The sequence below is a fragment of the Pelmatolapia mariae genome, linkage group LG15 (assembly GCF_036321145.2).
Source record: "Pelmatolapia mariae isolate MD_Pm_ZW linkage group LG15, Pm_UMD_F_2, whole genome shotgun sequence".
NCBI classification, from domain to species: domain Eukaryota; kingdom Metazoa; phylum Chordata; class Actinopteri; order Cichliformes; family Cichlidae; genus Pelmatolapia; species Pelmatolapia mariae.
This window is the reverse complement of record NC_086240.1, coordinates 365,535-387,500: the sequence shown is the minus strand read 5'-3', so window position 1 is coordinate 387,500 and position 21,966 is coordinate 365,535. Positions and strand designations below refer to the sequence as shown.

At 44.0% G+C, this 21,966-nt stretch overlaps 1 protein-coding gene across 6 annotated transcripts in view; it reads left to right on the top strand.

The window, feature by feature from the left end:
• LOC134643648 (protein dispatched homolog 1-like) overlaps nucleotides 1–21,966 on the top strand; it is a 109,777-nt gene that overhangs the window by 69,316 nt on the left and 18,495 nt on the right. For 5 of the 6 annotated variants that reach the window (XM_063496125.1, XM_063496121.1, XM_063496124.1 and 2 more), the window contains one exon: nucleotides 11,431–12,082. In XM_063496125.1, the coding sequence (XP_063352195.1) occupies nucleotides 11,472–12,082 (611 nt within the window). In that variant the 5' untranslated portion in view covers nucleotides 11,431–11,471. Of the gene's footprint in view, nucleotides 1–2,010; nucleotides 2,242–11,430; nucleotides 12,083–21,966 lie in introns of those variants that run through there. The other variant, XM_063496123.1, reaches the window with a different exon arrangement.

The following is a 21,966-nucleotide window of genomic DNA, read 5'->3' as shown; positions in this document are numbered from 1 at the left end:
TGTACCACCGGCAGATAGAGGAAGTGGCGGACATCCATAATTCCTACCAGTGGCTGGAAAAGCTGGACTGAAAGACAGCACAGAGGCACTAATCATGGCAGCACAGGAACAAGCTCTGAGCACAAGATCCATAGAGGCTGGGGTCTATCACAGCAAGCAAGACCCCAGGTGCAGGCTGTGTAAAGATGCCCCTGAGACAATCCAGCATATAACAGCAGGGTGCAAGATGCTAGCAGGCAGGGCATACATGGAACGCCATAACCAAGTGGCCGGCATAGTGTACAGGAACATCTGTGCCGAGTATAACCTGGAAGTCCCGAGGTCAAAATGGGAGACGCCCCCAAGGGTGGTGGAGAATGACCGAGCTAAGATCCTGTGGGACTTCCAGATACAGACGGACAAATGGTGGTGGCCAACCAACCGGACATAGTGGTGGTAGACAAACAGGAGAAGACGGCCGTAGTGATCGATGTAGCGGTTCCCAATGACAGCAACATCAGAAGGAAGGAACACGAGAAGCTGGAGAAATACCAAGGGCTCAGAGAAGAGCTGGAGAAGATGTGGAGGGTGAAGGTAACAGTGGTCCCAGTGGTAATCGGAGCACTCGGTGCACTGACTCCCAAGCTAGGCGAGTGGCTCCAGCAGATCCCGGGAACAACATCGGAGATCTCTGTCCAGAAGAGCGCAGTCCTGGGAACAGCTAAGATACTGCGCAGGACCCTCAAGATCCCAGGCCTCTGGTAGAGGACCCGAGCTTGAAGGATAAACCGCCCACAGGGGGGAGAGGGGGATTTTTTTTCATATATATATATATATATATATATATATATATACAGTGTTGGGGAGTAACGGAATACATGTACCGCCGTTACGTATTTAGAATACAAAATATGAGTAACTGTATTCCGTTACAGTTACCGTTTAAAAAGGTGGTATTCAGAATACAGTTACTTTGTTGAAATAAATGGATTACACGGCGGTACTTTCCTGTTTCATATTGTCGCGGGTCAGGACTGTTTGGGTTTGTTTGACAGCTACGCTCTGTTGTTCCAGGCGGCAGCGTTACGGTTGCCATGGTTACAGGGTGACGCTCTCTCGCTGCGTGTTTCCTGGGTGAGAGAGCGCTTTTTTGTTGTTGTTGTGCTAAGCTAATAGGCAGAATGCTACAGGCATAGCCCTAAAGAATGTAGCCTCATGGGCAGTGTAGTCCGTGCTGCAGCGAGAATGGACTACCATACACGTTATGTGTCTGTGAGCGAGGGAGGGAGAGAAAGGAAAAGTCCGAGCTGTCACGGAGCAAAAACGGGAGCTGGAAGCATGTAAATATAATAATAACCACTGCAGCCAAGAAGAGTGCCTGACGAGCCCATTTGTAAGTAAGCTATTAAGACTCGACTGTACACTGTGTTCGTGTTTTTCTCCGGAACAATAAGTTCTGTTGGAGCAGCCTTTCAACGCCTCTCTCTGTCTCTCGCTAGCAAAGTTGACCCAGACAACAAAGTAAAGCTAGTTTTCGGCTACCAGCCCGACACGGAACCCACCGTATTAGCCAGAGGTCCCTTTACTACGGTTCGGAGCCGCGGACCTTCAGCAACAGTAATAAATCACAGCAATAGTACATTCACGTAGTTGTAAACAGCAATGATAATATATTAAGTAATCCAAAGTATTCAGAATACGTTACTCTCATTGAGTAACGTAACGGAATACGTTACAGAATACATTTTGGGGCATGTATTCAGTATTCTGTAATGGAATACATTTTAAAAGTAACCTTCCCAACACTGTATATATATATATATATATATATATATATATATATATATATATATATATATGCGCGTGCCACCGGTGTGGCGTGTGGCAGTGAGCGGGTTAAAGCGGACGGTGTGACCGTCCTATCAGTGCTGCCCGGTTTAGTCCCAGCCCACCGCCTCCTGCCTCTGGAGGGCAGATAGCTGGAGCTCGTGTGTGTGTGGGTGGGTGTTTCTCATTCTGGCAGGACACACTCCCACGATAAACACTCCGCTGTCCTCTAGACTTGTTGCTGCTTTTTTTTTTTCCCTCCCCGGTTGTACGGTTTGTTTCCGGGCTCTTGTGGATATTCTAACTTTACCGGAGCTGGTTCGTTTGTGTTTTATTGCCATTATTATTTTTGCCTCTGTTTGGGGTTACGCTGCGTCGCGTGCTGTGGATTCCACCGGCGATAATAAGCGAAAGCACCGGGAGACACCGAGCACGGTAGGTACCACGGGGCTGGCCGCCCTGCACACAGTTGTTGACTGCAGCCCTGCTCACACAGTTTCACCGGACTTCCGAGACCTTCCTGAGGAGAAAGTGTGCGAGTGTGAGCCGCGGTGCGTGTAAGGGAGCTGTGTGCTGTTTGGGTCCACGAGCGTCAGTGTGTCTATCCAAGTGGTTTGGCTGGAAGCGCAGTTACACTTCCCCCTTCCTCTGTGGACAGCTCACGGCACTCCAGTTTGGGGGAATCGATCTGCCGTGTTGTTTGTAAATGGACGGATCCGTCTCCTCCGACCAGCAGCGTGCATTTAAGCTTTAGCCCTCAAAAGGTGATTAATGGCTGGCGCGAGCTTTCTCATTGTTGTCCCACTCATGTAACTTCAGTTTGATCTACTTACCGGGTATAAGCTTAATATCGTCATGATTTACCCAAGCCCATAAAGAGCAGCCGCACTGAATGGAAGTGCGTTTACCGTTCACTTACATTTGGACGGAGACTCCATTCATTAGTCTGTGTATCTGATTTAGCCTGGATTACACTCATGTGAGCACCGTAAACATGCACATTTAAACTGTATCAGTAACCGTGTACAGGCTCATAATAACGGGGGGCAGATTTGGAGCGTTTCATGTAAACACACTCAATTTTAATCTTTTTATGCAGTCACATTTTTTAAAGGGCAACATAATGCCATATTTCTAGTGAGCATATAAATTGTAATGGAGGCATAAACATGACACAGACATGACATGGCGAGCTACCCCAATCTAGTTGTTTTTCTTTTAAAGCCCGGCTAAATCCTTTGGGTGGGGGGGGGTGATATGTGTGAAAACCTCTCTACCCACCAGAAGCACGTGTCCTGAAGCAGTGCGAGGCGTGTGTGCACCTAGCACGAACTGAATGCCTGCTGTTGATGTTCTAATTATTATTAGAGGCAGTGCTGGTATTAACCGTCTCTTGACTGATTCCTGGTAATTGCTGCCTATTAGCTTTAATTAAAGGGATGCAGGATGCCTTGCCTAGTGGTGCTGTTAGCTGCCTGTCGCCTTAGGTTTCTCCTTCTCTCACACCCCGTAATCATAAAGCTGACATGAAAGACAGCAGCAGAAGAAGACGAGGCACCTCGTCATCGCTTGCGTTACTCCAAGCTGCTTGCGCAGTGAATCTTTTTTTTTAAGGTTAAAGGGACTGAGAGATTTTTCTTACTGAAGCCTTTTGGGCTTTGAGGAGACCGGAGCGTAGCTTTATCCCTGCTGGCACAAGTAATCCGTTAAAGCTGCCGCTTTTTATAGGAGAATGAAGGGAAATGGCACTTCATCACGTTCAGAGTCTAGACAGAGTTTGACGTGTCGGATTAAGTAGGAGTGATGGTTTAGGATTCGGGGTCACTGTATTTCACACTTCCTTCTCATAGACATTCAGAGCCTGTCAGATTATTTCCACCTGAGCCGGACGATCGTGCAAGAAATCTGGGAAATTGGAGCCACGTACTGTCGTGTGCTTTCAGCCATATAGAAGAAATCAGATTGCACTTCAGCTTCACGGGCCTGGAGGGTTGCTCGTCTGCTGCTGACTCGGTTGGTGTTCTTGTGTCATGTTGGAGTTTTGAGGGAGCTGGTTTGAATCGATTAGCATATTAAAATTCAAAAGTCTCAAACAGTGAAACGGCAACCCCGGTTTTCTGCTTTTGTCATATTCAGTGTTGAACAGAGTGGGCTCGTTCTTAGCCGCTCGTTTCCCCAAATCTGCAAACATGCTCGTCTGTGGGCTCGTGCAGGTTTAACACAAGGTCAACATGTACATTAAAACTTGCAGTTGGACGAGCTCTGTCCGAGCACCAGCAGCTCTTTGACTAAACAGAGGAGAGTTTCTGTAAAAACAAAAACCAGACTGTAACCATGTCATCAACCATGCCGTGCTCATGTTTCGCCACTTGCTCATGTCGAGATGACACACACACACACACACACACACACACACACACACACACACACACACACACAGAGTGCGTCTCGGATGGGAAAAACAGGCTACTGTGATGGATGACTTGTTGCTCAGATGTGAGGACGTCCATTTTTTGGGATCACCGTTGGAGTGAAATGAAATCCTGAACCTTCCATGAAAGGTTCAGGTTGAGGTAAAACTTAAGGTGCACAGATTCAACGTCATCTGTATTTTCAAAGCGGTAAAGTCACAGTGACTTCAAGTGGCATTATAATAAGTACAAAGGAGTCGTGTTTCACAGGATGCGGGAGCATTTGAAGCACTACAGTAATCAGTTTGGGTCTGAAGCATCTGAAATGTTTTCCACGTCATCAGCCTCCTCTTCGTGCTTTATCTCTCAGCTACATCGCAGATAGCAGTGTTCACGCATCGAGAGCCTCATTCACGGTCCGCCCTGAAGCAAACTTAAACAAAGGCTTTAAAGCTGAAATGCATTTTACAACAGTTGTCACTGTTGTCAAGTTCAAGCTTCCCTTAATCCTTAATGTTCACTTGGTTCTTGTCTTTTTACACCAACAACATGAAGGTAACAACTAGAGCAGGGCGATATGACCAAAAATATTTATCACGCTATGCATTTGACAATTTGCGATAACGATATAACTGACAATATAATTGACGCTAGACAAAATACTTTACAACTCTGCAGCTTTATTAGTGCAAAAAAACCCCATCAGTGTATTTTCACTTAAACAAGCAGCTGTTTTTTATGTGCATTAAAGTTATATAATAATTTAACAGTGCAAATGCAAATTCCTCGCTGACAGTTTAACCAAAAGGCATTTCCAGTGGAAACTGGCCGACATATCCTCAGCATAACCATGTATAATATCCACTAAACTTAAAAAGAGGTTATACACACACAATACGGTAATATTATGTTGAAGCACAGTACGTATCACTCCGCGAGGCTCCTGCCTACGATAGCCGTAATGCTCCGACAATCCATCAAGCAGCTTTGTAGCTTAGCAAAGTCGTACTAAAACATTTGACAGATTTTTGAGCGCCGTGTAGCACATAAAATCATTTCGAGGTCAGTAAACACAACCAGAGTTCATACATAAGGCACACGGGATTATAAGGGGCGCTGTCGATTTTCAGAAAAATCAAAGCATTGATTTTAAGTGTGCCGTATTTTCCAAAAACCACGGTAATAACGACGGCCCGCTAGCATGCTCTACCAAAAATAGTGCTTTGTTGTGTATCTGATGGACGAAAGCTAAACCAGTTCCACACCACTGAAGTTGCAGCATTTTTACAAACCAGTTCTGGTTCATCCGTTTCATTCAACGATCCACTTTCACCCTTCTCATTCTCCGTCGCTGCCATGCTTTTTCCGCCATGTGCGTATGAAAACAAAGGCACTGCGCATGTGCGTTTTACCCATATTCTATCGACATATTTCATTTTCTTATCGTTGCCCAACATTATACCGGTATTACCGTGAACGGTATGATATGGCCCCGCCCTAGTAACAACTGCCTCCTCACAAGCCACCAATCAGCAGCATCCTAACAGAAAGGGTCATGGCAGACTGGGTAATTGTTTCCGATAAGATCGTCAGTCCCAAAGCCATCTTTCCATCCACGGGGTGCTGGCGTCCCTTTTCAAATGAACTTTGGTACACAGGTTTAAAACTGTGCCTGTTGTTGTCAGAGCTTTTTAGTCCGTTTCACTGCCTCCAGTAGCCAACGAGCGTTTGAGTTAAGCACATTTATTTATCCAGTGAAAAAGCTGTGAGCGGTTTTACTGATCACGAACCTTTCATGCTAAACTGCCAGATGAAAAGTAATGTTTTTCTTTAGTGGTGAACTTCAGGGATGCCCACTCATAAAGATAATGACATGCTACTCGTGCTGCCGCCTCCATGTGTAAAAAGTGTGGAAGGTGAGGAAACAGGAGCTGATGTCAGCGGCATTTATAGTCACATAGTTCCTGAGATACCTGTGCTGGACTCCTGTGATGTTCTTGTGAGCCTGACCTTTGCCCCCAGTGGTGTTTATTTAAAAAAAAAAAAAAAAGCAGGTAATTTGCTAGCTGTATTGCATTTCAGTATATTAGTATTGACTTTAGTACACAGTAAACATGTGATGCACAGTGTATTTGTTTTTAGTGTAACTGCACTGATACTGACCGAGCATTTATTGACCCTTCTGATCAGAAAAAGAAATTCAGTTTTAATTTTCAGTTTTCTTTGCTGAATCATTTTTTCCCCAAATCTCCCAATTCAGACTAAAACTGACAGCAAAAAAACAACTTACACAGGTGACAGGATCATCTCACGCTGAAACAATTCTAACTGTTCTTACCACACAGACACACACACACACACACACACACACACACATACATATTGTGGTCTCCTGTGTGTATTTTTGTAATTGAAGCTGAAACTGTAGCACGAACCTCCTGTTTTTCCTCACTTGTTGGAAGCTTTTTTTCTCATATTTTCTGTAATCCTTCAAATCTCTGCCCGTTCATGCTCCATAAATCGTATTGATCTGAAACGGCCTCATTTTATGACTGTTGTGACTTCAATGAGAAGACGGGAAAATGAGTTTACTCTGCCAAATATTTCACAGGTGAAGTTTTCAGAGAAAACCCATCTGTCTTCAAGTTTACCGCACAGGTGTGTTCTAGTTCTTAGATCCGCATGACTACCTCCACGGGAGCTCTTTTTATTTACTTTATGAAATAAGATGAAAGAGTATACTTTCTCATGATTTGTGGATTTAACTGTATTAAAATACAGAACATACTCCCACAGGGGTCGTCCTTAGTGAAAAGTGTCCTAAAACTACACCTCGTTCCAAATTATTATGCAAATGATATTTTTCTCTGTTTTTCCTAAATAGTCGATTCAAATGACAGTCGGCATAATTTTTGAGTCATCGACCATTAGAGTACAATTCAAATGTTACTGAACAAAACTCCCAATGAAATCAGCGTTTTTCAAAAATAAAAAACTTAAAATGCTTTGTTCCAAATTATTACGCACACAGAGTTTCAAAACATTTTATAGGTTGTAGAGAATTGAAAATGGTCATTTGTTGAATTTGCAGCATTAGTAGATCAATTTTATTGAAATCAAAAGCTATTTCAATCAAACACATCTTAACAGGTCAAGTTACACATTAACATAGGACCCTTATTTGATAGCAGTTTTACAATTCTTGCATCCATGGAACTTGGAAGTTTTTGGAAAGTTTCTACTTGAATGTCTTTGCAGGATGTCAGAATAGCCTCCCAGAGCTGCTGTTTGGATGTGAACTGCCTCCCACCCTCATATTGTTTTGCTTGAGGATCCTCCAAAGGTTCTCAGTAGGATTGAGGTCAGGGAAGATTGGGGACCACACCATGAGTTTCTCTCCTTTTATGCCGATAGCAGCCAATGATGCAGAGGTGTTCCTTGTAGCATGAGATGGTGCATTGTCTTGCATGAAGATGGTTTTGTTGCGGAAGGCACAGTTCTTCTCTTTTTACCATGGAAGAAAGTGGTCAGTCAGAAACTATACATACTTTGCAGAGGTCATTTTCACACCTTCGGGGACCCTAAAGGGGCCGACCAGCTCTCTCCCCGTGATTCCGGCCCAAAACATGACTCCACCACCTCCTTGCTGACAATGCAGCCAACCATCCACCTCTGCATCCATCTGGACCATCCAGGGTTGGCCGAATAGAAGGTTTATGCACAACTGCAAGTCTCTGGAGGATCCTACACCTTGATGTTCGCAGGGCTCCAGAGTCACCAGCAGCTTCAAATATGTGTTTGCTGCTTTGTAATGGCCTTTTAGCAGCTGCTCTCTTAGGTTTCTCTGGCAGAAACCTTCATCATTGTGCCTTTATCTGCACGAACCCGTGTGTGCTCTGACTCAGCCACAAATCTCTTAACATTATGGTGATCACACTTAAGTTTTCATGAAATATCTAAGGTTTTCATTACGTGTCTAAGACATTCAACTATTTCACGCTTTTCAGCAGCAGAGATCATTTTTCCTTCCTATATTGCTTGAAAATGGTGGTCTGCTTAATAATGTGGAACATCCTTCTTTAGTAGTTTTTCCTTTAATTGGACTCACCTGGCAAACTGATGATCGCAGGTGTCCGAGATTGATTTCAGTGATACAAAGAGTCCTGAGACACAATTCCATCCAAGAGTTTAATTGAAAAACAACTTATTTAATCTTTATGACACTTAAACACAATTTGCATAATAATGTGGAACACGGTGTAGAACCTGGAGCGAGTAATTGAGCTATGAGCATCTTTACTGGCAAAGTAAAAAATAATTTTTAAAAAAGTGATTATGGTCCAAAAATGGAAGTATGTGGGACAAAAACCATCAAACATCTTTGGTTGCCTGATTTATGACTCAGACACTTTCCTGATGAGTTTACAGCCACAGTCGTTCCTACAATCTCACAATGACAAGCTGCAAGATTTACTGAAGGCAACGTTATGCTCACTCTGTAAATTATGACGCCCATGTGCAGTGATCCTCCTTCCACCCTGAGCTTGTCAAACACAAACACTGCACTGGTGAGCGTGCTCTGTATGTCGTCATGGTGGGACTTGAATTTGTAATATTTCCATAGACCGTCTTAAATAGTTGCATATAGCTTCTGACTGAACGCCGAGGCCATCAGGGAGCGACTTGTGTCGTTGGTTATGAGTAAAATGACCCTACAGATCCTTTACATGCTAGTTACACATCACTCATAGTTACTGTTCACTGCAGAATGACGCCGTTCTGCTACCTTGTGATTGTTAACTTGCGTATGAGAGCAGACTAAGAAAAGTTAGACTGATCAGTGATTGCAGACTCTGTAAAAAGTACTGACCTTTAGTCAAGGTACCAGCTTGTGCCACTGGTAGGTGAACTTTAAGGCAGTGCTAAAGGGTGAGGTCTTTGCATAGCTGCATCATTGGAACACGTCTGCATTGGCTTCAATCAAATATAAGCCCGTTCTGGCTGGGAAGATGTTATGGTTATCCTGAGGAGTTCCGCGGATATCTCACCACCTGCGAGGAGTGGTTAAAAAGACTTGAAATGCCGCTTTATTTGTGCCTGCATCATCAAAGTACCAGTAACAGTGGGGTTAGTCATATATACTGAAGGAGAGAGGGGCAAGGTGCTACATGCCAGAGCCTGGGGAAAGAGGAGAAGAGACGAGTTAATCCCAAATGATCTCCTGGGGAAGTAAACCACAGTAAAAACCGATGCAGTTTATGACGTAAAGGCTTTGAAAAATGATCCCTTTAATGAAAGAAAGAGTGAGTTGTGCCGTGAAGTACCCAAACATGTAAAACTGAACTTGTAGAGCTGTATAAGGGCAGAACGGCGTCTGTTTTTTCTTCCTTCGGTCTTATCCAGAGTGTGTGACGTGCTTTCAGGGAGCTCGGTCGGTTCACATTCCTGCAAAATCACGCTTTTCCTTAAGTGTGCCAAAGTGGACACTGCACAACAAATGTTGTATGTGTTGACCAATCACAGTTGAAATGGCTAATTCAGAAAAGTTGAAAAGTCTGCATGTTTTAAATCTAAATGTTTTTGCATGTGTAATGTCATTAGTGTGTTATTTTTGCTGAATGTACCGTTTTTCTGCGGCCCTCTCTGGGGCCCCTCGCTGTGAATGGAAAAAGATTTTCTGCTTAGTTTCTCAGGACGGGTAGTTTGGAGTTTTTAGGAGACTCTGATGAATAAATAAACAAACAAGGCTTTTGTTTTAGACTAGATAAACAGATGACCCTAACAGAATTTGACTTTGAAATGAAAAGATCAGGATAAACGTGTCTGTCAAACTGCAGACGGACAAAATCAGAAATGGGAGAAGATCCTGGTTCCATCCAAAGACTGAAAAGAGAAGCAGACGGTGCCTCCAGCAGCTCATTTACGTGTTTATTCTCATTTATTATCTGTCCAAACATCCAAGTGTAAGAACGAGTCCGTGCTTTGTGTTTGTGGATTATTTACAGACAAGGATCGGTGACTTTGTGGAGCCGCTCGTCTCTGCTTGGACTCACTGTGAGGACAAGACTCCAAAAACTCACTGTCGCTCGCCAAGAAATAATCAGTCACATAACTCCAACTTGTCTTGTTTACACTTCGGTTTTCTCTGGATTACACAGAAGAAGAAGAAGAAGCGTTTTTGCTTTTTCCCGCTCTCCCCAACTTTGGGACGGACCTGCCTCAAGTTTCTAATAGAGGCTGGAAGCAGCAGTAGCATGACACGGACATGCAGATGTTAAAATATAACTTCAGTTATACCATTGAAAGCCTGATTCCAGTCAGAGCTGTCGGGGGATTAACGGAGCAGGGTCAAGTCAAAATTGGGACAGTTGTGTGGTGTAGGTGCAGTTTTAGTTGGTGCGCAGCTGTTTGCTTCCATTTGTTTATGTAGCGGCAGTTTGCTCTAATTTGCCTTAAGGTGATTTATTTAGCAAAATGGTAAATGGCCTGTATTTGTATAGCGCTTTTACTTAGTCCCTAAGGACCCCAAAGCGCTTTACACGTTCAGTCATCCACCCATTCACACACACATTCACACACTGGTGACGGCAAGCTACAGAGCTGCCCTGGGGCGCACTGACAGAGGCGATGCAAAGTAAAGATGATCCCATATGGGATGAACTCCCTTGTAACAGGAAGAAACCTCCAGTAGGACCAGGTTCGGGGAAGGGCAGCCATTGGATTAAAGGTGAGGGCAGCTGAAGGTTCAGTCAGTATTTGCTGGCAAACAGCTGGTGAGTGCATTCCCACCTCATTCAGGGAAAAAGGGGAAAAAATGTGTTTGAAGAAATGAAATGCTCAGACAAATCTGAATTTGTGAAAAAGCTCGCCACCACTTCACAACAATATTGCTGTTTGACCTGAGTGTATCAGTAACTTATCACGATACCTTATCAGCCTTTTGCCCCACCCCAGCTCTTCGTGGAAAAGCGACTGTCCCTTGTATCTCCATATTTAGTAGACTGATAAGACAATGATAAAGAGAAACATTAAAGGATCCTCCTACATGGTGATGATCATCAGTGTGTATGCTGCTGCAGTGACGCCGACAGTTGTAACAACTGCACCACATTCTGAATGTACATTGCAATTCTAGAATCGAAATGAGAAAAACTAATAGTAAATTGTGGTAAGTGAGAGAATGACCACTAAAATGTATCATCTCCCTCTGCAGAGGAGTGACGGTGTCTTAGACCGGCCCGCTGGGAGAGGACGATGGCCCTGAGCGATGGAATCGGCGACCCTCTAGCCCTCAGCAACGGTGGGCAGCATCCTCTCAGCGGCAGCGGACATGCACCTTCAAACATCAGGACAGCAGTCGGCAGTGGCCAGGACCCTCTCGCATGCGACCCTGCTAGTGACTGTCTGACAGCAGGAGGAGATGAAGATGCAGCATCAAAGTTGCAGCAGCAGCCACACACTATTCAGCGAGTGAACAGAGCGAGCCAGAACGGTGGCGTGCTCAAACAGAATGGATCCCTGAGGAGTCTTCCCCCAGCATCAGCCGCCTCTTCTTCTCCTGCCGTCGCCGTCAGAAGCCACCTTCCCTCCGCTGTGCCCCCGTCCTCTTCCTCTGCTGCACTCTGCTGCCAGCACTGTCACTTCCCCTCCGCTGTGTGCTGCCCCTGCGGCCAGCAGGAGTGCCCGCTCTTCCAGAATCCAGGCACAGGTCCAGGTCCCGGCTCTGTTCCCCACACAGGGACCGGTTCAGCCTGCCCGTACTGCCTCTCTGCCTGCACGTACTCTCACCCTCATTCTCTTCACCACCACCATCAGCAGCGCTGGCAGGAACACCTTCAGAGCCAGACACATGCACCAGGGATCAGGTAGTTTTTCTTCTTTTCCCCCTCATTTTTCCAACACCTTAGTCCGGCCCCTTTTCCATGAATACGTACTTGGATCGACCGGCTTTCCGTTACAACCCAGTGTGGGTGCTTATCGTCATAGCAACATGTCCGAGCATCCTGCGACGTAATTAATATGCGACACGAATGCTACAAAAAAGGTGGACGCCGAGGCGGGAATATACCTGCTGCTCGGTCTGTGTCTCTCCGTCACACTCGGGACCACGGCAATGTTTTTGTGGCCATTTGCGTCAGTGCCGGGTTTCAAAGCTGGCGGTTTTAATTTTTGTGAACAAGACGCTCCCGTGACTCATCGAGTGTAAAAGAAAAGCCTGCAAACCGCGATGAACTGTGCCGAGTCGGTCCGAGTCGATCCTAATGGAAAAGAGGCTTAAATGATCAACTAGTGTCGCTATGTGTGTTGTCTGTGCTAGCCACGCACACGTTGCTGTTTCCTGACCTTGTCTTTGTATGTTGACCCCAAACACACTGTTAGTCTGAAGGTCTCACAGTTTTTGAGCCCCCCCCCCTTCCTCAGCTGATCCATATTTAGCGAGTTGGCTCTTTCCCTTTTACTCCCACACTGCAGGCCTATCCTGCATGTGAAACTGGAACCATTCAATGCCTCGTGTGCTCATTTGCATAATCCTATATTTACCAACCCGGCAGACCAGGGCGGGCAAGAGGTGAATTTTTGCTGAAGTAATTATTTACTCATGTCAGCTCCTTTCCACGGTTGCAGGTCGCTGCGGAGATTCCATTTTTCATGAGACTTCTCTTTACTTCTCAACGTGGAATTTTCCTCACTCAAATAAAGTCACATCCCCCGCTCATAAGTTTCATTACAAAAAGAGAGACGTTGTGGGTGGCGTTGAAAGATGAGGTTTGTGTAGCCTCAGTGGGCACACACACTAAACCCTGGGTGGGCAGAGGGAAGCGAAACACTGATTGTGTTGCAGGCATTTAGATGCATCTGCTGGCCTCTGTGGTTCTGTCCTCCGTGCTTTCTGTGACTTTCATTTTTCCCTCAGTTTTTCTCTCACTCCATCAACACTCTCACTATGTCTTCTTTCCTTGGCCCCCCCGTGAGCAGATGTGGTGTGGGACCTCTCTTATTTACCAAACAGGTCCCTGTTGTTCAGCGATGACAGGTTTGAATTACAGACCCTGGGTTTGTTCCAAAAAGTGCATCCCCCAAGTTTCCTGGTGTGTGTGTGTGTGTGTGTGTGTGTGTGTGTGTGTGTGTGTGTGTGTGTGTGTGTGTGTGTGTGTGTGTGTGTGTGTGTGTGTGTGTGTGTGTGTGTGTGTGTGTGTGTGTGTGAGAGAGATTACACACAGGAAATGATATACCTGTCTCAGTTGTGCCGTTTTGTCCTGAACCCAGACGCTAACAGCAACCTTAAGCATTTGTCTCCTCTTTCTCTGCTACTGCTGGAGTTCAGTTGTAGTTGAGTGGAAGTCTTCTCTCAATACGTTTGATAATGTGGAGGCACGTAGTCAGACAAGATGGTGTCAGATATCGTTTGATCTGCCAGATTAGCCTCTGAGATCACAGCACACTCGCGTCTAAAGCTCTTTCACTCTCACACCGAGTTGTAACGTCAGCGCTTCGGGGAATCTTTTTACGTCTGTTTCACAACGGGGGATTTTTCTGCCCCTGTTCACAGCTTCACAAAACATGAATCCATGTTGTGAGATTAGTCCGTGCTTGCTTTTCTAATGTTTCTATTTTGAGAACGATCAAAAGCCTTCGTTTTTTTTGTCTGTGCATGGATTCAACCAGATCTTTGGAGAGGTCCAAGCACAGCTCAGCAGCAGTTTGGGTCTGTTAGAAGCATTAGGAGCATGTTTGTGTCTGCGCTGTAAGATTAGCTATGTAGCCACTTTGTGTGGTTTATTTAAGCTCGAGCAGTAGCACGGCGTCCTTGGGAATGGCTTTCCCAGTCAGGACCAGGCCTGTTGACAGGTTTAAGGGACTTCAGGTGGAATTCTGTAAGATACAGCAGTCGAGACGTGGTCTAGCTCCAAAAGCCTGAATTAAAAATCAATCAAATCAATTGTATTTATATAGCACTTTTAAAAATAACAACTGTTGACCAAAGTACTGTACAATAAAATAATCTGATAAAATTTAAAAGGAAAGTAAAATAAAAGATAAGAAAATAATAAGAATAAAATAATGACAGACTCATACAGAATTTAAAGACAAAGAGTAAAAATGGGTCTTTAAACGAGTTTTAAAAGTATCCAGTGTTGGAGAGGTCCTGATATGTAAAGGCAGTTTATTACACAGTTTCGGAGCAGTCACAGCAAAAGCCTCATCTCCTCTGTGTTTTAATCTGGACCTAGGGACAACTAGAAGCATTTGGTCCGCAGACCTCAAACATCTCGCTGGAGTATACCAATTTAAAAGATCAGAAAGATATATAGGAGCTAGTCCATGCAATGTTTTACAAACAAGTGTCAAGATCTTAAAATCAATTTGAAAACTTGCTGGCAGCCAGTGTAGCGAGGAGAGTATAGTGGATATGTGCTCTCGCTCCCGCGTGCCAGTCAGAAGCCTTGCTGCAGCGTTTTGAACCAGCTGTAGTCGGCCAATAGATGACGAGGCAACACCAGAGTAGAGGCTGTTGCAGAAGTCGAGGCGAGATGAAGTAAAGGCATTTTCTCTTTCTCAAAGTCTGAAGAAGAGAAATGGCTTCACCTTTGCAAGTAAGCGGAGGTGAAAGAAGCTGGTCTTGATCAAATTATTTATCTGTTTATCGAACGTTAAATTACTATCAAAAATCAGAGGAACTAATACTCGTGCATCTCAAAAAACTAGAATATCATAAAGGTTAACTATTTTTGGTCATCTAAAGTGTAAACTTTCATATATTCTGTGATCGTAAAGTCTAATTATTTTTTATGTATTTTTAAAAAAAATCATTTTTATAGCTCAAAATCAGGAATCCAGCATTTCAAATTATTAGAGGTGGAAATCACCAAACAGCCCATTCAATTCAGTTTTATTTATATAGAGCCAAATCAAAGCAGTCACTGCAGGGTGTTTTTTATTGTATCGTAAAGACGCTAGGATAGGACAGCGAGAACCCCAACAATCATGTCACCCCCCCTTTGAAGAGGCACGTGGCGACAGTGGGAAGGAAAAAATCCCTTTTAACAGGAAGAGACCTCTGAATATATTATCACATTACGTCACTCATTACACATTATTATTGCTTTTTAAGACTGTCCTTGTTCAGTGTGTGATTGAACGGGGTCAAACTGTCAGTTACATGCTGTTCTGACAACAAACTGTGATAAATGATCAAAAATCACAAATCTGTTACTGTCTACATTCAAATTTAACAGAAAATCTTATTTATCGTTTACATTTCTGCACTTACTGTAAGGCCACGTTCACACTGCAGGTCTTAATGCTCAATTCCCATTTTTTTTTTTTTTTTTTTTTTAATCAAATCCGATTGTTGTTTTTGTTTTTTTTGTTTTTTGTCTGCTTGTTCACACTACAAATAAAATGTGACTGCAAACACGCTCTAGTGTGAACCCTCAAAGCGCTAAAGAAGACGTCACACACAACGCGCTCTGTTTAGACCAACAGACAGTACAAATAAAATGTTCACGTTTCTCCAACGCTGTCTTCCCAACAGTTTCACGGGATGGCCAGGAAGCGTTCACGATGTCTTCTCCGGCGCTGATAATTGGCGTCTGTCTCATGTCAGTGACGTAAAAGACGGATTTAATGCGACATGACCGTTCAAACAGCAGTCGCTTTCTAAAACATCAGATACGTATCGGATTCAGTACCACATACGAAAGTGACCCAGATCGGATTTGTGCTGTTCACTGTCATACCATGATCGGATACGGGTCGCATAGGGTCAGAAAAGTCAGATTGGATGCGCTTTCGCCTGCAGTGTGAACGTAGCCTTAGTGACCAGAATCCAACCAGCTGCTCCAGTTTTCTAAAAGTCTCCATAGGTACGTGTAGGAGGAGGCTGCAGCTGGTGGAGCTTCTCTGAGCTCGGCGCAGTCACACCAGCACCTGCAGCACGTTCTGCTGGTCCTTCAGAGCAGAACAGCTACCAATCGTCTTTGAGGTTATAATTGCTGCCAATCAAAGCTGGGACACTTGGGCCAACGCTACAGTGCAGTGCCGTTCTCGCTCTGCAGTGAGAACCGTCATCACGAGGGAGAACGGTCGTGTAGCTTCAGGGCACCTGAGGTTCAGCTAAGCTGCTTCTGCATCCATGACCCAACAACAGCAACCGAAACAGCTCGCTGACACTCAAGCATCCAGGGTCACTCTGAATATTTCACCTCTCTCCTCTTGTGCTCCAAGTGCCGCTCCCTTCTTTACCGACTCCTTTCACAACCGCTCCTGTTGTTTACGGCAACCGCAGGTTTGGCTGAGCTCCGTGCCTGGTAGGACTGCAAAAATTCCCGTGTCTGTCTCTCTCGCTCTCTCTCCGCCGCCGCCTCGGAAAAGGTCAGCTTTTATAATCTGGAGCGAGTTTGAATTTTGTGGTATTTGTATGCTGCAGGTGGTTTGGTTGCTATGACACATGGGAAAACTCCATGAAAACATGATCTCTCCAAAGTGCAGACCAGTTCATCGGGTGTCATTTTGGAGCTTTATCAGCTGATTTATCAGTTATCTTCAGTGGAACAAACGTCTCTGTCCAGCTTTTATTTCTTTTATTGTATTGGCAATTTATCAGTCTCCACATTTTTGTGTTGTCCTCCTTTTTCCCTCTTCCTGTGTTTTTCTGTCAGACAGCTGCAAGCCTCAACCAGCAAAGGTCTGTTTGAAAGTGATCCATTTGCTTGGTATTTCAGGGTGTCAGCTTGATGAGGATTAGCACATTATCAAGAAGAACAAGTGTTTGTAAGGCCTTTGTGGTGGCCTGTTCCCGAGCTATGTCAGCTGCCTCACCAAATAAGGCACGTTTGTGGGAATGTATCCTGTTTTCCTTTGTGTTTGAACTCTGTGTGTCAGCCTTTTTATTCACATGAGCCTTTTACCCTCAACCTTAATGTGCAAGAACTAAGAAGCTGGATCGTGCAGTTGTAACTATTTTGGTTGTTTTTGGCTTTGTTTTATTCACTCAATATTAAGTTATTAGCCCATGGTACATGTTACACCCATTTCAAATGAGACGATTGCTTGGCTGTATGCATGTGTGTATATTTTGTGGCTCCTGGGGCGTTTCTGAAAGCTCTGTGATGGATGGGGGAGATTTCCGGGCATCCTGTGTGTCTAATCCTCTCTGTACTGCAGGGGAGCTACAAGCTTATCCCAGGATACATGTGTGACATATCAGGACTGTACACGGTAAACATCAGTGTAGAGCAGGCCGATATGACCAAAAATATTTATCACGATATACATTAGAAAATTTGCGATAACGATATAAGTGACACTAGACAAAATACTTTACAACTCCACAACTTTATTAGTGCAAAAAAACCCATGAAAGTATTTTCACTTAAACAAGCAGCTGTTTATTTTATGTGCATTAAAGTTACACAAAGTTACCTTGCACAGTACGTATCACTCTGCGAGGCTCCTGCCTACGACAGCCGTAATGCTCCAACAATCCATCAAGCGGTGCGGCTTTGTAGCTTAGCAAAGTCGTACTGAAACATTTGACATTCGAGCGCCGTGTAGCACATAAAATCTTTTGGAGGTCATAAACACAACCACAACACGGGATTATAAGGGGCACTGTCGATTTTCAGAAAAATCAAAGGATTGATTTTAAGTGTGCCGTATTTTCCAAAAAACACGGTAATAACGACGGCCCGCTAGCATGCTCTACCAAAAATAGTGCTTTGTTGTGTATCTGACGGATGAAAGCTAAACCAGTTCCACACCACTGACGTTGCAGCATTTTTACAAACCAGTTCTGGTTCATGTGTTTCATTCAACGATCCACTTTCGCCCTTCTCATTCTCCGTCGCCGCCATGCTTTTTCAGCCATGTGCGTATGAAAACAAAGGCACTGCGCATGCGCGTTTTACCCATATGCTATCGCCATATTTCATTTTCTTATCTTTGCCCAACATTATACCGGTATTACTGTGAACGGTATGATATGGCCCCGCCCTACTGCAGATGTTAGTATAATGACAGCAAAGGTGACTGGCAACCAATAGACAGAATGGATATATGCTGCTTAGCCGAGCTGCTACTATAGAAAGCAACGCATTGTCTTTGTACTGCTGATTTGTTTTTAATAATGTTTGACATACCTTTGTGTCATGGCTGACACTAGTCGGGTAACTTGGTATACTAGCCAACTAACATTGCTTGTTTTTCTAGCAGTAAGGCAAGCTAGCAAACCTAAAGTTAGCCAGCTAGCTAATAAAATAATGTGGAAGAGGTCATGTACAGTTTGTTTGGGCTCATCCTCTCAAGACAATATTTTCGTGTGTTGGTCACTTGCAGCAGTTCTTTCATCTTCTCATTTTTCATCCATGAAATCAAAAGTCCCTGTAAGATTCAGATGTTGATGCTGTCCTCTAACTCACATCGATGACATCTGGGGAAAGTCTTGACTTTTAAGTAATGTTGCTGTTTGCACACTGACACTTGAAATGCTGCACAGTGTATGTTTGAGCTGCAGATTTTAGACTGACCTCCTGGACTTGCCCCTCGTTTGGCTACATCTCAGTTTTGTGTGTGTAGTACGTGATGAGACTTTAGCTTCAGTAATCGCAGCTTCAGGGTAATTATTTAGGTCTGTGTCTTTTTGCCTTTGCTAACTTTCATTGTGTGGACCAGTGCTGTGTCAGTTATCATCAGTGCTGATAAATCTGGATCATTGTTATGAAATCTCTGTTGTGATATATTTTGTGGAACAAGTCATAAAAGCAAAGCTGCAAAGTGTTAGAAATAAGCACTGTAGCTTTAATTTTGTTGGTCTGGACATGAAGGCTGTTTAGGGTAGACGGTGTGAATCGGGTACAGAAACCTACTTTGATCAAATGTTTTTGCCTGTTGTAATTATTTTTTTTCTGCCCTTTTTGTCTGACTGATCAGTGGGTGTTTCCAACCCTCTTTCACCTTTTAGCTGCTTTGTTTTCCACAGCTTTTTCTGTTTTTTACATTTCCTTCCTTCTGATTCCTGTCTGCTCCCCGTGTCCTCCTCAGGCTTACCACTTATTTCTTGAGTATGAAACAAAGCCCATAAAGAGGGTTAGGGTTACTGCCATCAAAGGCCCTGGCTGTTGATGTGAACATGACGTCGTCATAAACTGGTTGAACATCTGGCTAAACCACAGCTGCATTAGGGTGGTTTAATGCTGAAGGTGAGACATGGAGAAGTTTTGTCTTTCTTTTAACATCATATACCACTGCAGGACAGCATTGAAGCACTTGATGTGATCACCTGCTGTGATACCCAGACATAAATGAACAGATGAAGCTGAACGGGGACGAGAATTACGATGTAGAAAGATTTTCATACACAGCTCTATATTTATAGACAGGGTATCAAATCCCAGAAAAAACAAACACACACACACACACACACACACACCAAACCAAGATGCTGTTATGGTAGGACCATAAAGTTCTAGCTCTTGATCCAAGGGGGGGGTCATAAATGCAAACCTACTTTAACTAACTGCTAAACTTGAGGGCCAGTCTTATCTTGCCTAAAGGAAAGCATAACAGACCTTCCCACTCGAAGGTAGAGGCCATATTTGCAGATGAAATATTAAATATATTTGCAACAGCCTGAATGATCTTTTCTAGCACTTTATGTCTGACAATGTGTCAGGTTACAAATTATATATGAATAATTTATATTATTTCAAACAATATCAATGCAGCCTAGAGCTAGAATGACACTTTAGACCTTCACGTAGCTAATCACACAGGGGTCCAATTTCACTGCATGTAACGTGGACGTGTGACATTGTATGTGACGAATCAAGGGGCCGACTGAGGTCTTCCCCTGCCAAATATTAGACTACTTTAGGGCAGCACAAATCAAAACCTTGGTAGACATATATGTAACTGGGTCTGCACAGCACAATGGAAGGAGCTGGAATACCAAATATCAGCTCACATTCACCTACAGGCAATAATAAGCGTCTGGACTGGACCGCTACAAACATCTTGGGGTTTAATGTGGTCGGAGAAAACCAAACCAGGGAAAGACTGATACGGTGGAGATCCTACGACCCTGAATTCATCCCAAATAAAACTGATAGTCGATTTGAGAAATGGGAAGATACAGGTTTGATTAAATATTTTATTTACTTGATGGGACTGCTTTGAAGATTTGAACGAACAAAGACTGACAAATGAAGACAAACTGGACATCATATGGATCTTTAAAAAGAAAGATCTTAAAGAGGCTGTGCCTGGTGTTTTAAATGTTTTCCCAATGGCATATAAATCAGTTCCTGGAATTAGATACCTTTCTAAAATATACAAGGGGTGCAAGGGAAAAATACACAGTGTGTATAAAGGAAAAACTGGGAAAAGGAAGGAAATTTCAAAATGGAACTGGAAACGTGGGAAAACCAATCCAAGTACTTCCTCTCTGTCCTGGAGAGTTTGGATGGAAGAACCTGGTTTTTCAGAACTCCAGTGCAGTGTGAGTTTCTCCACAGGGAACTAACTTGCTGGCGATCCTGTAGTGAAAAAAATGCAAACCATTTCCACATTTTCGGTCATGCGCACGGATCCTCCGGTACCGGACAGACGCACGCGTGACATTAGAAAAAGCAAATCCATTATCATTCAAAACCTTATTTAGGTCTTTGTCTTCAGGCTCTACCAGAGTCCTGGGAGCAGGACAGACATCTAGGATGTCATTCCAGAGCCTGTCTCCCAGTTCGGGGGTCATAACCTCTGGTGTTGCTGTTACCACGGCAACCACTGTTGCCTTCACCATATCCTCTCTCAGCTCTTGATATTTCTTAAGCTTCTCGTGTTCCTTCTTCCTGATGTTGTTGTCGCTCTCACACCTACACAAATATCTATGTATACATTTATACTGCAGTATACATTATACATGTGTACGCCTCTGTCAGTGCGCCCCAGGGCAGCTGTGGCTACAATGTAGCTTGCCATCACCTGTGTGTGAGTGTGAGAGTGAGTGAGTGAATAACTGAATGTAGTGTAAAGCGCTTTGGGGTCTATAGGGGCTAGTAAAGCGCTATACAAATGCAGGCCATTTTACATTTACACCGAAAAGAGAGTACACCGTGTGCGAGTACACCGTGTGCGAGTACACATACCAGATGTGTTGATTTACTCTTGTTATAAAGTGTGTTTGAAACAGCCAGGCAACACCCATGTGGAGATGAACAGCCCGTTTCTTGCTCACGTTTCCTCTCCTGCATTTTTGAACCTTTGCTTGGAATTTTCCAGACTCCCTCCCCGCGTCGCAACACTCTCCTAATGTGAATGCACACTCGCACACATACAGTGTCTCTGTGTGAGGGAGCTCAAGGAACAGACTTTGACTTGAGTTAATACGTTTCCAAGAATCATCTTTGACCAATGTAAAATAGAGCTAATGAACACAACTAGAGCACTTGTTTGCCACATTGCACTTCTCAACAACACGAGATATCGCAGCAAAGCTCCAGAAGAGCAACCCTACCAGACAACGGTTAGGAAATGATGAAGCGAGAAGAGTGATTGATGGAGACAGGAATGCTTGAGAGGAGGCACTCAAACAAATGGCGACCCTGGAGCTACCGTGTCCTCAGACGGCCCGGGACACAAAAGGATGGCGACAAAAGCACAGGGGAAACTAGACTGATGGTGCGCTGAGGTAATGATGGAAGAGGGAGAGCAGTGTAGAGTGAAAAATGAACCTCCACAAAAAAAAAGAAAA